Source organism: Ruditapes philippinarum, unplaced genomic scaffold (assembly GCF_026571515.1).
Source record: "Ruditapes philippinarum isolate M1 unplaced genomic scaffold, ASM2657151v2 ctg570_1_1_1_1, whole genome shotgun sequence".
NCBI classification, from domain to species: Eukaryota; Metazoa; Mollusca; class Bivalvia; order Venerida; family Veneridae; genus Ruditapes; species Ruditapes philippinarum.
This window is the reverse complement of record NW_026859409.1, coordinates 103,254-121,039: the sequence shown is the minus strand read 5'-3', so window position 1 is coordinate 121,039 and position 17,786 is coordinate 103,254. Positions and strand designations below refer to the sequence as shown.

General features: G+C 33.3%; 1 protein-coding gene across 1 annotated transcript in view; it reads left to right on the top strand.

Annotated features, from left to right (window-relative positions):
• Window positions 1-17,786, top strand: part of LOC132756394 (protogenin-like) — a 77,793-nt gene that overhangs the window by 57,194 nt on the left and 2,813 nt on the right. The window contains exons 11-21 of the mRNA XM_060747462.1: window positions 786-862; window positions 1,909-2,097; window positions 4,426-4,536; window positions 5,156-5,338; window positions 6,624-6,894; window positions 9,216-9,343; window positions 10,085-10,252; window positions 10,560-10,769; window positions 10,871-11,110; window positions 16,578-16,695; window positions 17,128-17,302. Coding sequence (XP_060603445.1) covers window positions 786-862; window positions 1,909-2,097; window positions 4,426-4,536; window positions 5,156-5,338; window positions 6,624-6,894; window positions 9,216-9,343; window positions 10,085-10,252; window positions 10,560-10,769; window positions 10,871-11,110; window positions 16,578-16,695; window positions 17,128-17,302 — 1,870 coding nt within the window. The remainder of the gene's footprint in view (window positions 1-785; window positions 863-1,908; window positions 2,098-4,425; window positions 4,537-5,155; window positions 5,339-6,623; window positions 6,895-9,215; window positions 9,344-10,084; window positions 10,253-10,559; window positions 10,770-10,870; window positions 11,111-16,577; window positions 16,696-17,127; window positions 17,303-17,786) is intronic.

The window sequence follows — 17,786 nt, the reverse complement described above, 5'->3', positions numbered from 1 at the left end:
ATAACTATACAATAAGCAAATTTACAGGATAGAAATTCAGATCTAAATGCAATCTTTAAAATCTCCTTTTAATATTGAAGTATTGGAAAATAATCCACAGGAAAAAAAGTCAATAGCTTTGTAATGATAACTTACAAAGATTGCAAAATATTTGCTACACAATAAATATTGATGCGTCAGATATGGCGGTTTTATTTGAAACTGATTTTACACACTCCTTTGATAATACCCTTTTAGATTGACATTCGGAAAAAAAGTCAAATGGAGACAAAATTAGTATAATGTAAATCATAACTCTTATATACAAACATAGAAAGTATTTTATCAAACACAATAGCAACATAACAGCAACAGCAACAACAACAACAACAACAGAACAGCAGCAACAACAACAACAGAACAGCAGTGTTAAAAACCGGTATCTTTGCTTAAGGGGTTGGTTCTTTTACTCAGACGTCTGCACAGGCTTGAAAAAATGCCAAAAAGGGTAACTCAGGTCTCCTTCCAGCAGGAACATTTGCCTTAGTTGTGAAGATAATTAAGTTGTTTTAACAGCTACTCTTTACAATTTAGTTCTTACAAAAGAGTTGAAATTTGCTTGTTTAGCGCGGTCAAAAGAAAACCGTTTGTCACACCAGACGCCCATTTACTTGAATATTTAGACAAATGGGTAAAACTTTAAATTCACTGGATAAAGCAGACGACGTTTTAGCAGACGACAATTTTCAAAGCATGTGCATAGTTTGCAACTTACATCATAACAAAATTGTTCTGTGTTTTTACAGGTTTGCCGTACAGTGCATAAGTGGCAAAGGCGCTAGCAGCATGTCTAAATCTGTTACAGTCCGTACATTAGAATCAGGTAGGAATAATTTCCGTAATGACGTGCTACATATATTGATTCTGATTCTTTCTTACTTATATGCGAGCCATATATATATATATATATATATATATATATATATATATATATATATATATATATATATATATATATATATATATATATATATATATATATATATATATATATATATATATATATATATATATATATATATATATATATATATTATTTGTAATAAAATAAGAACGGTAGGATATTATTCAAAATTAGAGTGCACTATATGCATCTTCAAGAAAACCTTAATATTTAGTAACAATTTTTGTCCTAACAAACCTGAAAATGAAGGTTAAAACCTGCAATTACGACAATGTTAAAACACAAGGCTGATTCGAATTAATGCAATTTGTGATCGAGAAAATCAAGAAGAAAATACTATGCGTACAAGGACATCAATCAAGTGCGATGCTTTAAAGTAACAGACTGCAACAAAGATTTTGCAATTTTTTAGTTCGTTTGTTCCATATAAGTAACCGATCTTCCAAAATGTTTTTTTTTCTAGTTACATTCACTAGATTAATACAAAGAAATTTATTGGCTTCCAGAACTGTTTCTGTATAATTTTTATAAGAATTCTGGGGAGATCTCCCTGAAGCAATAAATACAATAAAAATACATGAAAATTGCAGACTAGGATTGACCAACCAAGTCTGTTCACGAAAGATAGAAAAAAAGTGCAACCACTCTTGGCAACGGTGCCTACTGCGAGGAAAATAAATGGCATGGAACCTTGAAAAACAACAACAAAACCCCCGTTCTTTTTATGTCATATAATGAAGAAAAAACACCTCTTTGCACCGCCCACAGTAGTTAGTATTCAACACGCTTGATTCAAAACAAAGTTTAAAACAAGACTCAATCAATGCCCCTACATGCAAGAAAACAAATGGCAACACTAGTGAGATGTAACTGATGAAGAAATCAGAGTAATATTTTAAATACCTATTTAATTATCCAATTTTCCGCAATGCATAGTACTTTATTAAATAAAACACTTTTTTCAGTTCCAACGGGGGCACCTGATGTTAGGATAATACCGGACTCAAGTACGAGTTTTCGCGTTTCTTGGACTGAAATTCCGGAATCAGAACGGAATGGATGGATCAACAGGTATCAACTGAGTTACGGAACCAAAGACAAAATGATCACAGTCATACAACTCCCAGAAGACACTAAAAGCTACCTCGTTACAGGTTAGGGTGCCGGCATTTGTTAAAAAAAAAATTCTCATTTTATTTTTGAATAGATATTGAAATCATTATGAAACAAGTAAAACTAATCCGTCATAATTAAAATATTAAATATGGGTTTTCGTGAAAATGGTGTTTATTCAAGTAGGGCATTGCCTGTACAAAATAACTGACAAATTTACGTATCACCACTTATTATTTTTTGTATCTTGTTTATGTGCTTAATCTACAGCAGACTTGACTGATATGCTATAGATTGCCTACATATGGATTGTCCCGATATTGGTTGTTCCAGTACGGATGGTACCGGTTTAATGGTCCCGATATCCCTTGTCCCGATATAAATTGTCCCAATATGGATTGTCTCGGTATAGATTGTCCCACATGGATTTTCCCGATATGGGTGTATCTAAATACATATCATATCATGGTTGTACAATCTGATCGTATCTTCTTAAATACCAGTAATAACTCAGTTGTTATAAGATGCCTTACAAGGATATACAAAGGAATAACATTGTGTCTAAAGAAACAAGTACTTGAATGACTTATAATAAATTGATATTTTAACCCTTAACATTATGCTTTATGTTTTTCTGGTAATATTTTTGACAGAGTTGAGAACTATTTAAGATACATTGATCTTAATAAGACGGTACGTATATATGTAACTGTTCTTCTATCTTTGGCGCTCCCTTTTGAGATTCTTTGTCCCACATAATAATTCCGATCCTCTCACGTTCCTTTTCTGTTTAAACATATGGTACATTTGATAAATATGACAAATAATGTGCGAATATACGTCGTAAAATGAATTTCCAATAAAAATAAATAGAAAATTAAATGAATAGAACAGCTTTTTATGATAAAGCAGGAGCTGAATATATCTGTAATGGATTGCCTCTATATGGATTGTCCCGATTTTGATTGTTTCGGTACGGATGGTCCCGATGTGGGTTGTCCCGATATGAATTGTAGCGCAACCCCGCATGATAAAGCATTTCGCTAATATACGAAGATACATTTTCCAATACAATCTTGCAATTGATGTGATTTGTTCAAACCATTGCCCTATTATATTGCACTGAAAGGTCATTAATAGAACTGCTATATCACTATATCATTTGCAAATTCTTAGAATGCCAAACATTTCATTAAATGATTTATCATACACACAACGTCTCGGGCCATTCTTTTGGACAAGTGAAGAATTCCAAGCATTGCTTTCAATGATCTAGCATACGTAAAGCATCCCCGTGCACTTAAAAATGTGAAGAATTCCAAGCGTTCAATGACACGGCATAAAGGCTATGTCATCACCGTGCATTTAGAAACAGTAGAATACAAACCTTGACCTTTAAGTTTTTAGCACTCACTATATCATTGCGCATGTAGGAATTTGAATGAAAAAAATACTAGCATTTACTTCTATGACCTTCAAAAGAACCACCTGGAAACTTTCATTTTCGTCTAGACACGTAAAACAAAATCCAACCTTCACAACTAATCGCATAACCCCACAAATGCTTCTTGCACACGAGTTTATAACGAAATCAAAGTCAATTTAAATAAAGGTGCATTTCCTGACAAATCAATGTCATACGTTATCCTTCCCGGTCACTGAAATTTTAGATGTTCGTTTCATTTCCTCCTTAAACCTCAACAAAAAAAACCCCACACACACTCAGTTTTCCTGACGCAAACTATTCACGCCGTAGCATTGCTTCACCTTAAGACAGCGCTCAATTTTAGGAGCGACAAGAAAAATGTTGCACTGTGTGACCAAGGACGATTAAATGATACACAGTGTCACCGAATTAATACTGATATTGAAATTTAATGTTTTATTTATTGTTGCTTTTTTCCAAACAAACACGATCTCATATGAATGTCGTAATATTTCTTGAACATTGTTTAACCTATCAAATAAAACAAGAAGCCAGACTGTAAGACAAAGAATTGTTTTTGCGTGTTTTCTGCAAAATGGCAGAAATAAAACTTTAGCGGAAGAAACTAACACAGTGTTAAGCTGGATGTTCAAATCATATACGCATACAGCGTTTATTTTTTTTAAGGAATAATGCAGGGTCTCATATCATTATAGCTGTCAGCATGTTGTTTCGACAGTAACGTAAAATATGGCTTTTGTAAAATATATTAAATTTTCTGTCGGGTTGAACAACTCTAAATATGTCCAACACAAGTAGTACAAGTGCCCTCTCAGGATAAATTAAAGTTATATTAAATGTTATGCCACACCCGCTGACACAAACAAAACATGTAATGTATAATAGTTATATAGTTATAAATAATTTGTTGCATATGTTTCAGGGCTTGAGTCCAACAGTGAATACGTGGTAAAAGTTCTTGCCGGAAACTCCCAAGGCTTTCCGGACATAGATAACTGGATATCATATCGTACACCTGTGTCTAATATAAATGGTAAGACGAGTGGTGGTAATTGGAGACTATTTAAGATTCATGTAAAACAAAACAATGTTTGTCATTTTCACCCAAGATTGTATGCAATATCTGGTTTTGCTTGTAAATTGCTATAAAAAACCAAACGCAAAAAAGAGGGGAAAACTATTTATGTATAAAAAAACAATGTTAGAAGAGTATTATTAAACAAAATTATTGTATGACACTTGAAGAAAATGTATTTAGATTCCAAGAAAAGTGCATAGATTCAAGATTCAAGTAAAAAAATACATAATATGTGCGATTAAAAACTGATTGTGCAGTATTTATCACCATATTTGTACACTTACCTGAACCATCATTTTTTTAATAAAATGTTTTAAAACCACTATTTGCATTTTCTAAAGAAAGAAAAAAATATTCGTTTTAGAGACATAATGTGCCTTTAAATGTTTTTCTAATTGACATTTAACCACCATTTTCTTGCAACAGCCGGATCAAAAACATCCACAGTCGTATAAAATCATTTGACCTTTCGTCAAATTCGAAGTATTTACTTTATTACCAAAGAGATATCTAGTAAAAATAGTCCATTGCATGACTTTAAATTGGTTTGTTTTCTTTTTACCTATTTCTTCAGAATCAACAGTTCCCTCATTGACTTTTGAACCTTTAAACTCGTCGGCAGTTTCAATCATATGGAAAAAAGATAGCAACTTTGTTGGAAGCTATAGGGTTGTTGTTCAGAAGTTGCTAGAAAGTGGACCTGTAAGGGAATTCAATATTACAGCAGATACTACACGTCTTGACGTGGCCGGGCTAGGTATGTTGGTCTTTTTTTTCTTCTTTAGTAATTTCTTCATATCTTAACCAGTGATTACACGGATGCAGTATCTGACATTCATATATCCCTTAAATATTACTTGGATGGCACAGTTCTTTATATCTTGCATCCAATTGGATGCAGAAAAAAATGTAATAGTGGCTTCATAAAAATTGCTTCCTTGCAGTACAGTAGTAAATGTTTTACTACATGTAAGTCATGTATTAATTAGATGATGGTTTTTGTAAGAGTTAAAATGGTTGGACCAGATGTTGGACATCTTGCATTAATGCCTGAACCAACTTGACCCCTGTATATTGAAAGTGATGTAAATCCCAGATCTTAACTAAGTGGAATTTTATGACGGTTACCTATCATGTAAATGAATTTTGACGAAGTCCGTCTGAGAACGGTTTGACTTCCTGTAAAATTTACAAGGAAGAACTGAATATAAGAAGGATTTTCATTGGTCATTTTAAAATTGCAAACTGAAATCCGAGAATATCATTGGCCATTCTAAAATTAGTATTATAATCTAAAGGATCATTCTGAAACGTATACATGTCCAAATTATATATAAAAGTATAAATAATCTAAAGGAGTATCGGAAACACAGTTTCTTGTTAATTTTCTCGGATATTTGAGATCCCCCCTAAAAAAACACACAAAAAAAAAACAAAACATGTGCAAACTGAAAGCCACCATGCAAGTAAAAGCAGTTTTAACTCGTCCGAGTATATTTTTAATGATACTTCTTGTTAAGTAGTATCAATATGAGTTGCGGTTGTACTTTCAAATCTAAGCTTCTCAGAGGTTCTAACAATTCTAGTTCTAAGGTGATGGAACATTGCCCCTATGAACTTGTGGATCTATATATGTTACAAAATCATAAAACTCATCTACAGGTTTGCGGTTGAAAAGCAATAGACTTTCCTAATAAAACATGTAATAAACTACCCTCGACAAATTTAACTTCCGTTTTAATATGTTCTTAAATTCTATTGTGAGAATTGACGAGACGAACGTGTGCAAGAAGAAAGTCAAATATGACAAAATGGAACATAATTAATTTAAAAAAAGACGCAAAAAGTAAAACATGATTTTATATTCTAGCATTAAATTTCATGTACAAATGTAATCCTTTATTGTGAAGTAATCTTTTTTAAGTCACAAATATTTCTTCTCTTTTTTTGTAACCACAGTAGAAGTGTTAAGACATGTATTATTTTTCAGGAAAAGTTATAAATCTTATGTTAATATAAACATATTTTTTATTTTAATATAGAGCATAAAGTCTTCTATAAGATTGACTTCATGAAAAGAGATGAGAGGAACGTGGTGAGGGGCTATGTGACGGAGTTGTATCAGTGTGTTGGACACGAAGGTGAAATGGAGCCCCCGCCCCCATATATTATTAACCCAGAATCACGCTCGTCGTCAATTATAAATTTATCGTGGGAGAAGCCAAAAACGAGGCTAAATATAGTAAAGTACACTGTCAAGTTCCAGAGGAAGGATGAAACTGTCCTGGACAATCTACCAGTAGAAATAGACAGGTGTGTTATAATGGGGGAGGGTTAAATATGGTTAGGCCCGCCTACTTCAGTGAGTAAATCCATTATAGCCTTGTGATAATTCGGAATATTTCGGTACATTCCGTCCGTGACAAGGCTTTAAGGCTTTTGCTTTTTTTGTACTACACAGCTGGTATTGTAGATATAATAAAACACATTTTGGCACAATGTACTCGTACATTTATAAATGTCAAATATTGATTGCTTATTTTCATGAAAACAGACTCTTTTTGGAATACAAATTTATGGTACAATACAAATGACAAAAGGTTTTAAACCAAAACACTACGAGGCAATTTTAATATATTGATTAAAATTTGGATTATCTTTTAAAAGCATTATTCAAATATAATTAACATTTGAACATTTGAAGTAAGGAAATATTTTTAAATAAAGTACAAATTTTTATAAGGATCAAGATCCTGAAAGTACATCGAATCAAAGGCTAAACATTTATAAATATTGACACTAAAACTGAGACAGGTGGCAGTAATTAATGTATGGTTTGGTTAGATGAAATGTCTTGATAGATCAAGTATATCAGTTCATCTTTTGATAATTCCGGGTTATACCGGAGATGTCGTTCATCGTTGAAAATCAGATAATTTTACATAAAATAAGGTAACATGATATTTCTGAAAAAATATAGTTTTTAGGGTTTATTTATCAGCAATACAACAATTTATTTTACGTAAATTTGCACTATTATATTTCATATCCTGGTAAGTAACATTTTCAGAGTGTTTCACAGAACTGCACCTTGCTCAAACCGCCAATGCCGTTCACTAAAAAAAACAACATGATATTTCAGGAAAAAAATAATTGTCAATGCCGTTTACTGAAAATTAAGATAGTTTTTCAATTTTCTGTCATTGCTTTTGAAATGTGTTAAGTAAATGGTTAAGCTGTGTATAAATTTAACTACGTTATGGAACTAACATGATTGAAAATTGATTAAATTAATAAGTATCTTTAAAGCAAAACATTACAATGTTATATCTGAAACTGATTATTATTTGCCCTACTTTTATGTCCAATAGGAAGGCCTAAATTTGAACATAACTGACATAAACTGTCTTTAAACACTGCGCGTGTCTACGAAAAGTAGGTCAACGATAAGGTTATGAATAGTTTATAAAAATTTATTGCCTGTGCGAGGTAGATTGTCAGAAAGTTTCGAATTAGTGCGTTCTCATTGGATGAAAAAGTAGGGCAAAGAGTCTATTACTTAGACTTCCGGTCTGACGCAGACTTCCGGTCTAACGCTTTACTGTTGACGCAAGGTAAATCTTTAGAAAATGGAACGAAAAGGAATGGAGTGCAGGTTTTCTTTTTCCTTGTCTTTTTGTTTTATTGCGACAGTTTTCTTAAACGATTGCAAATCATTATTATTAATGTGTAAACAGCTTTCAAGGGTCATACAAAATATGTACATGAAAGTATTTAAATGAATATGCGCATAGCATCTGTCACTTAAAACTTGATTTAGACGATTCTCAAATTCTTCATTGCGCATATGATATGTCACCTTAAAAATGAGTTATATGATCACTGAATTCTTCATTAACAACTGTGTCTACCATTCCATTATTACATAGACACCTTGAACCCTTACCACCCTAAATATCTTAAATGAACACTCTGGACAAAACCATCGATCATTTTAGGGGAAATTTTCGAAATATGTACTGACTGAATAGTGAACAGTGAAAACCATGACCAAACGGCACAGATGCATTGTTAGAATACGTTGCTGATAGCAGGCTAAATGTCAATCGTATAATTATCTTTGAAAAATGACATTGTTATTAAATTATTCAGTACAAAAACCATTTGATGGTTCTTTAAAGCTATGCGGATATACTTATGGATTTTTGTGTAGATGAGAAATAAATTGAAAATCGTATTTAAAAGCCATTTTTAGCCCGATTTGAGTGAAAACGTTTTTGAAATGCTTTTCAATTTTATGGACATATTTCACAATTAGAATATTTTCTTTCTGAAAAAAAAGTTATCTGTAATTTTGCACATAAGTTATTTGTCTAGACCTACATCAAATGCGACATTAACCTCGAAAAAATAATTTACAGTCTCGTCGTGTTAAAACAACTCGGTTGAGTCCCTTTAATGCTTTCTTTACATACATGTATTTAGCAAGAACTATGTAATGCGATACTATTCAGTTGTGATAACCGATGCTATATATTATAAAACTACTGCTGTTTTACTATATTTATTTACAAATAAACCATTTAGTGTTTAGAAGGTAACCTTTTTTAACTTTTTTTTTGTGTCAATTTCAGTTTTACCACCTATATAACATTGGACAAGTTGCAACCGTTCTCCTGGTATGCCGTGGCTGTCCAGTCACATACAACTTCTGCTGATGGACCCTTCTCCAAACCCGTCATTGTTCAGACTAAAGAAGGAAGTAAGTTTTAAACAACTACTACAAAAAAACCAGAGACATAAATATAATGTTATCTACATCTGTGAAAAAACATACTAAAACCAGTTGACAAATTTTAAATCATGATAAAAGCAGTACGAAGGCAACGGTTCTTCAAATTCAGAGAGACATTTCAACACTAAATGAGTAAACCTCGAAATTAACTTGAGTTGTAAATATATAAAACTTTTATGAAATTTTGCGAAAAGGGAGAGAGTTCAAAGAAAAACGTATTTGTTTTCATTTAATGAAAACTCGTATTGGATACTATGTTGCATGGGTTTACATCTTTGAACATATTATGTTCTTTATCTTATAAAAAGTTCGTGCGTGGCCGAGTAGTTAAGGTCATTGACTTCAAACCTCTTGCCTCTCACCGCTGTAGGTTCGAGCCGCTTCGAATTCTAACATACGAGGAAGCTATCGGAAGCTTACGGAACGTCGGTGGTTCTTCTCAGTTGCCCGTTTATACCTGAAATAATGCAAAAAGGGCACCTGAAATTTCCGTCCGCCATTAAAGCTGAAACGTGCCATATGACCTAAACTTTTTTTTTTCGAAAAAGAATTCAACCAAAAAAATCTTATAAGAACAAAACTTTTATGAAACAGAGCATACATCTTTTAAATTTCCTCTTATGCCAATTAATGAACCGCTTAAGCTGTATAATCCGATTCAACTTTTGCATAAATTAACATGTAATTATAATAACATTTCTTTTACAGTTCCCTCCCCTCCCGAGATATTGCGTGCTGAGGTTGTCTCCCCTGGAACGGTGAAGCTAAAATGGGGACCTCCTAAACAACAAAATGGCATTATAACATCTTATATAATTTATTATAATTCAAAGAATGACGTCCCTGATGTAGCGTGGTCTTTTATACACCAAAATGGTAAGAGTACTGTTTATTTATAAACATTTTGTGAAAAGAAATCATATCTGAAAATAAGTCTTTTATGTCCTTTTCTATCTTTTGTTTAATAAATGCAATCCTATCATATGTATATTATATAAACGTCTTTTTTCATAACCCTTGTAATTATACACTTTAATAATTTCTTTAAAATTATGAATAGTTCATGATATTAAAATATCTCCTTCTTCATAGTATATTATATTATAAAGACATGTACGATTTTTATTTTGTATTTTCTTGGGGCGAAACTAACTTGTGTGAATAACAATAATTTTTTCCATAGCATCACACACATCTCTGGTACTTGAGGATCTGAAGAACGAGGTCTATTACTTTAAATTGAGGGCGTGTACTAACGCAGGGGCGGGGAATACGTCACGTGTCATTATGATTGACACTCTTGATTGTAACAGTTGCCCGAAGTGTAAAGATTCCGATTCTTGCCCAGGTAAGAACGAGGTCTGTTTTTTCCATAGTTTCACACAGATATTTGGTATCTGAGGACCTAAAGAATGAGGTCTATTACTTTAAATTGAGGTCGTGTACTAACGCAGGGGCGGGGAATACGTCACGTGTCATTATGATTGACACTCTTGATTGTAACAGTTGCCCGAAGTGTAAAGATTCCGATTCTTGCCCAGGTAAGAACGAGGTCTGTTTTTTCCATAGTTTCACACAGATATTTGGTATCTGAGGACCTAAAGAATGAGGTCTATTACTTTAAATTGAGGTCGTGTACTAACGCAGGGGCGGGGAATACGTCACGTGTCATTATGATTGACACTCTTGATTGTAACAGTTGCCCGAAGTGTAAAGATTCCGATTCTTGCCCAGGTAAGAACGAGGTCTGTTTTTTCCATAGTTTCACACAGATATTTGGTATCTGAGGACCTAAAGAACGAGGTCCATTATTTTAAATTAAAGGGCGTGTACTAATGCAGGACATGGGAGGGGATACGTCACGTGTCATTATGATTGATAGTTGCTTGAAGAGTCAAGATTCATCACGTACTCATCAAAGTTTACATTATTTCGTAGCAAAGTTTCATACAATGATATAAATACATCATTTGATTGTATTAATACGATAACAATGGAGAATGAAAGGAAATAATGTAATGTTACCAGCAAGTTAACATTTTTTTTTATAAATGAGTCTAAAGATTCGGTTGATTTAATAGACAGGAATGATTTTAAGAAAATATGAATGCTAGAGGCATTTAATACATGTAATAGTACAAGTAATATCTTGAGTGTTTTAACCTAATATGGGTATGCTGAAGACGATGAGGGTGGATACCAAGAAAAAAAAAATTGACATTGACCTTCAAAAGGTCAATTCAAAATGCCCGCTTAAAAATACTAAAATAGGTCATTAAAACTATGATACAATATGATGCAATTAATTATTCTTGTCAAAATCAAATGATTATTCAATATGACCAGATTTTAATGAGATTGGCCACCAAATATAACGATTATAAGCCAAATGGCTCAATTAACAGTTATATACAGTACTGTTTTACTAGCTAGTTAATTTATATGGCTTAGATTGAAAAAAATCACTTTAAATTTATGTTTTGTTAACTTGACTTATATTTAACAATAAACTCAGTTTTAAATCCGTCTTTATATGTATTACCAAAGAATAAATATTTCGTAATAACAAATTAGTATTTCGTAATTACGGAATAATATTTCGTAATAACGAATCAATATTTCGTAATTTAGATTTTATATTTCGTTAAAACGAAATAATATTTCTAATTGGGAATTATTATCTCGTAAAAACGAATTCGATTCCGGGAGAAAGTGTGGAAAATGTCACTTCAGATGTTCCGTAATTTTCAACATTATATGTAGCTATGTTTTTTTAAGTTGTTCATTTTGTTTTCATATATTTTGCACTTATAATGGTATTTATTGTTTGAAATTAATATCAAAATATTATTTTGAAATATCACCAAATGTCATTTCAATGCCATAAATACAACACAAACCGAGACAAAAAGTGTTTTAAAATATATACTGCAACCACACACCCCCCCCCCAAAAAAAAAAAAAAAATAATAAAAAAAAATAGGTCTTTAAAAAAGGCAACAGTAGGAATCGAACCATAGACCTCTCACACATCAGTCAATCACTTTACTTTTCTCTAGAAACTAACTAAAAACATAATTGCACGTATTTAAAAAAAAATGAATTAAGGCAGTACACAATTCTAAGAATATAAGCTTGTATTATGTTTATCCTACTTAAAACATTATCAGGATCAAAAACTCCTTTTGTAACCCAAATATCTACGACATTATGGCTCTATCTCAATCTATGAAAGTTGTTTTCTGTCTATTTTCTGTACCTGTTGAGCAAACTAGGTAAAAAATATCCAACTTACAAATTTACAAATCCTACTTTTTAAATGGTTACAACAACATTTCTGTCCCATTCTTTTATAAAATGTGTCACTTGCTGAAATGTTGAAATTAATAAAGAGCCGTTTTCAGCACATTGTGAACATTACACATGTATGCTGCATTTTGTGTGTTGTTTTGTTTGTATTTGCTGTTTTCTGCCGAAAATAATATCTGCATAATTCATTTATACCTGCATTAAGGTATACGATGGATAATCGATAATATTAAAAAGTCATCTTAAACTTAGAAGTGTATACTTTATCACATTCTCAACGAAAATACAGAAAACAACAAATGTTTACCATCTTGTTTAAAAATAAGTGGCGATTTAATTTGAAATTTAAAGTTAAAGCAAAAACAACAACAACAACAACAATAATAACAACAGCATATTTTCATCAAGTCATAAAATGTCTGAAACCGGGAGATTGCTACGTGTGCTTGCTTTACCATGGCAGCTCTCGAAAATTTTGGAATTCAGTCATGATTTTGAGAAAATTCTACATCATTTGATGTACATTAGAATTCCGGGTACCCTCGAATAAATTTCCAGGATATCTTAAAGTTACAGCAAAGTTATCTATAAAAATATTACTTGTAATAAATCGAGTAATATTTTCTTTGACCATCTATAAAGTCACGTGGGTTGGCTACATAATAGAGGTGTTAAAATATAATTGTAATACACCCTTTGTGATCCATTGAAATAGTATTTAATGTATAAAGGACTTTCAAAAATGGTTATTATTCAGAGCGGGCGCTATGGTGCAGTGGTAACACTGTCTGCCTACAAATCAAGGGGTTCGTGAGTTCGATCCCCCGCTACTCCACTGACCGAATAAACGACTACAAGACTGACAAAACCAGGACATCGACACAGAATGACGGCAACGATAGATACAAGAGAAGACCTTAACGGATCAGGAAACAAGTACCGAAAGTACAAGACCGAAGACGACGACCGATAACAGAAGGAAGAACGGAGACAAGAACTGACAACGAGCGAACAGACAAGGACCGCTAACAGAAGAACAGAGACGAGGACCGATAACAGAAACAACGCACAGATAATAACCGCTTACAGAAGAACAGAGACAGGGATCGATAACAGAAGAACTGACAACAAACGAACAGACAATAACCGATAACAGAAGCACAAAGACAGTGACCGTGACAGTGACACTGACAACGAACAGACAATAACCGATAACAGAAGAACAGAGACACAGACCGATAACAGAAGAACTGACGACAAACAAACAGACAATAATCGATAACAGAAGAACAGAGACACTGACCGATAACAAACGAACAGACAATAACAGCTTACAGAAGAACAAAAAGGGATCGAATAACAGAAAAACTGAAACCCAAAGAACAGGACAATAACCGCTTTACAGTTAAACAAAAACAGGGGACCGATCACAGAAGAAACGGCAACAAACAAAAAGAACGCCCCCGAGAACGCGGCCCCATCGACCATAACAGAAAAAAACAGGACAGGAACCATACAGAAAAATGACAAACAGAAGACAGGACCGATAAACCAGAAAAAACTGAAAACAAATGGCGAACATTTAAAACAGGACAGGGACCATTTAAACAAAAGAACTGACAACACATACAACTCGAAGCAAAAAGGACCGCTAACAGGAAAAACAGAACCAGGGACCGATAACAGAAGAACCAGACAATAACCGATCTAACACGCGTCTCAGAAATAACAAAGACAGGACCATAACAGAAGAACTGAATCCACCCAAAACAGAACAGGAGACACACTCAGAACTGCAACAACGCCAAATCGGAACAGACGAAGATTTATAAAGAAAAAATAACGAGACGCAGGCCCGATACGATAACAGAGACGGCGAACCGAGGACAGAATAATTGACAACAAACCCGAGGACCCGAAACAGAACATCTGACAACAAAAAGAACTGAGACCATGACAGTTACAGAAGAATGAAGATCCACTACCCAATAACAGAAGAAACTCATAACAAAAGAACTGCGACGCAAAGGACCAAATAACAGAAGAACGAAGGAACGACGACCGACGACTCAATAACAGGAAAAATGAAACACCAAACATCCAATAGTAATCAAGAGAAGGATGCCTTTAATAGGAATCTGAGTAGCCACCCTATATGCTTGCATAGAGTGCCAGATAAAATACATGAAAGCTCTATATCTAGTGTAATGTTCGCTGCATAAATGCCTTAAAATTTTCTTTAATTTTATTTGTTACTATTATATTGGCCTATAGAAAATGTTCGCCATCTTGGATTTTTCGGCAATATCAAATTATTTTGTTTAATTCTGTTTTGGTGTCTAATTTGTTTTTACCTGAACATGATGTGACAAATTTCAGGCTTTCCTTAAAAGTTTTATTTGCTATATCATCCATTTATGATAAAGAAATTTGGCGGCCATTTTAGTGGTCAATTTAAATGGCCATTTCAATGGTCAAGATCAAGTTTTTCAGTTTGGTATCCACCTTTATCGGATTCAGCATACCTTAAATAGGTAAAATACACCAAGATACCACTTATACTACAAAATGCCTCTAGCATCTTATAGAGAGCCAAATTCTCAAAATCAGATCTGTCTATAATTCCCTGCGCGATACATGACGTACCTCTTGATTTTTAAAGTTGTTCCCATTTTCGCCCAGGTTAAGTCATGCATACCTAGTCAGTTTTTGTAAAACTCGTTTAAATTTGAAATAATTTAGTACTGAAATGAAATCAGCTCAGTAAAAGATGAACTTGTTATTAAGGCAAAGTATCTTTTCACATTGAGTATCATATATCCCTGTTTAAAATGGCCTTGAATCCTTGGTTATTTTACTTTAGAAACACCAGTAAGGTGCGAACCGTTGTTTCCTTGAGCAAGAAACTTTACACTCATTACTCAGATCTGGTTGGTTCAAGTAACAGATTTGAGAGTGTTCAAGTAACAGATTTGAGAGTGTCTCTATAAGCTTTGAGAGTGTCTCTATAAGCTATGTGCTTCCTTCTCAACCGAGCTAAAACAAATTCTGCATAAACCAAACGATAGAAGGCATATGAGGTCTTCCTTCGCCAGTAAAGTTAGAGTCGTCCATATGACCTTAACTGTGTTGGTGCAACGTAAAAACCATTAAAGTTTAAAAAGATTGTGCGGTTGATTAATTTTGATGATACATTTTTGCCAAAAGTATTTTTCAAATATTTTTTTTAAAAACGAAGTCTACTACTTTATAAGGATAGAGTCTATTTCAAAGCGTTTTCAAAAGAAAAAAGGCATTTAACGAGAAATTTCATTAATAAAAAAAATATATTATAATTATAAATACAATATAAAATAAGAGCTTCTTTGTATAATACTTAATATATATGAATAAATTCTGGCAAGGAAGTACATATATATTTACTCTTACATTTAGTTTCTGTTTTAGTGTAAACATTATTTATTTTAAAAAAAAGCTCCACAGAGGTCCTTACGCCTAAAATGGTAAAAGTTGAAAATCTTACATAGATGAACTGGGGCACTTTAAACAGAACGTGAAAATTATAACGAAGAAATATATAACTCAGTAGTAAAGGAAATTTATAGAATATTGATGCAAGCTTCAAGTCCGCTTTGAACTTACCAAAACTGGTAATAAAAGTAAAATTTACGATTTTTAGGAGTTGAAGGACAGAGAATTTAACCACAAGGCTAAGTACCTCTTCTGTTTCTATGATATATACGTGTCGTTTGATTGTATATCAGGAAACAAAATCAATAAACGTAACTGCAAGGCTGATTAGCCCTTTTGTTTCTATGATATCTACGTGCCGATTTGTTGTATATCAGGAAACAAAATCAATTAACCAGCCAATATGTATGTTATATTTCAGAGGAAGAAGGCGATAGTAAACGAAGTGTGTTTGAACAGCGCCTGGGCATCATAATCGGGTGTGCTGTTGGCTTGGTCTGCATAGTCATCTGTATTACTTTTGTTATCTTCAAACAAAGGTACTCACTCTATTTTATAGACACATTAAACATATGAGCCGCGTCACGACAAAACCAACATAATGGGTTTGCGACCAGCATGGATCCAGACCAGCCTGCGCATCCGCGCAGTCTGATCAGGATCCATGCTGTTCGCTTACAAACCCTATTACAAGTATCGGGGGGAAAAAGAAATGAAAAAAGCTACCAAATATTTTGTGGGGTTGAACTGAAGCGTTAAGATTATTGGCTACATTAGGTTTGCCATTTTGAACTTTTAAGTCCCTTACTATTTTTTGACACTTTTTGACGACTTTGCCGTTTTAGGATCGTATTCTGGCCTTAAGAAACCACGTGGGGAAAAACAGTGTTTGTTCTCGCTCTATTAAACCGTTTAAAATAATTCTATATCCATAACAAATTATGAAATATACAATAATTCTGTACCTATAGGGAAATGAGGTCAAGATACCAAAACCGGCCACGGACTGAGCTAGCCTGCCGGTTCAATCCTGCTGAGCAGCCAGGACGTTACCTTGGCAACGCAGATACAAGTCGCCTCCAGCACCATTCAACATATTCACCTATGTTGAGACGGATGCTGGAAAACACTGATTATACTTACAAGGTGAACACATATTTTGATATCTAACACAAGAGGTTTTCATTTTTATAAAATGATAAAATAGCATAAATATCCCATATTACGAGTTTAAAAGAATTTCTGCCTTTTCTGAAGTAGATAGCTTTCACATCAACATAAATGATACATATTAAACAGGCAATCGGAATATCTTGGCTATTATCAATATTAAGTTTGACGGAAAGGGCCGAGAGGATCCGATTGGTAAAACAGGGCCAATGCGAGATGGTCAGAGCCAATACATAGTTTTTATCATATTTTAGTTCACTCCAAAGCTTGGTAACAAAGGTAGACAAAATATCAAAGGACATATATTTACAATAATCAAAATGCCCCAAGGGGCGATCTTTATTTTTACGTGTAATAAAATAAGGTGTATTGTGCAAAAAGAAAAACTTACTCGATACTACTGTTAAATGGTTCATGCAGCTTAAATGTAGACCTTTCAAATTACAGCACACTGTACAGC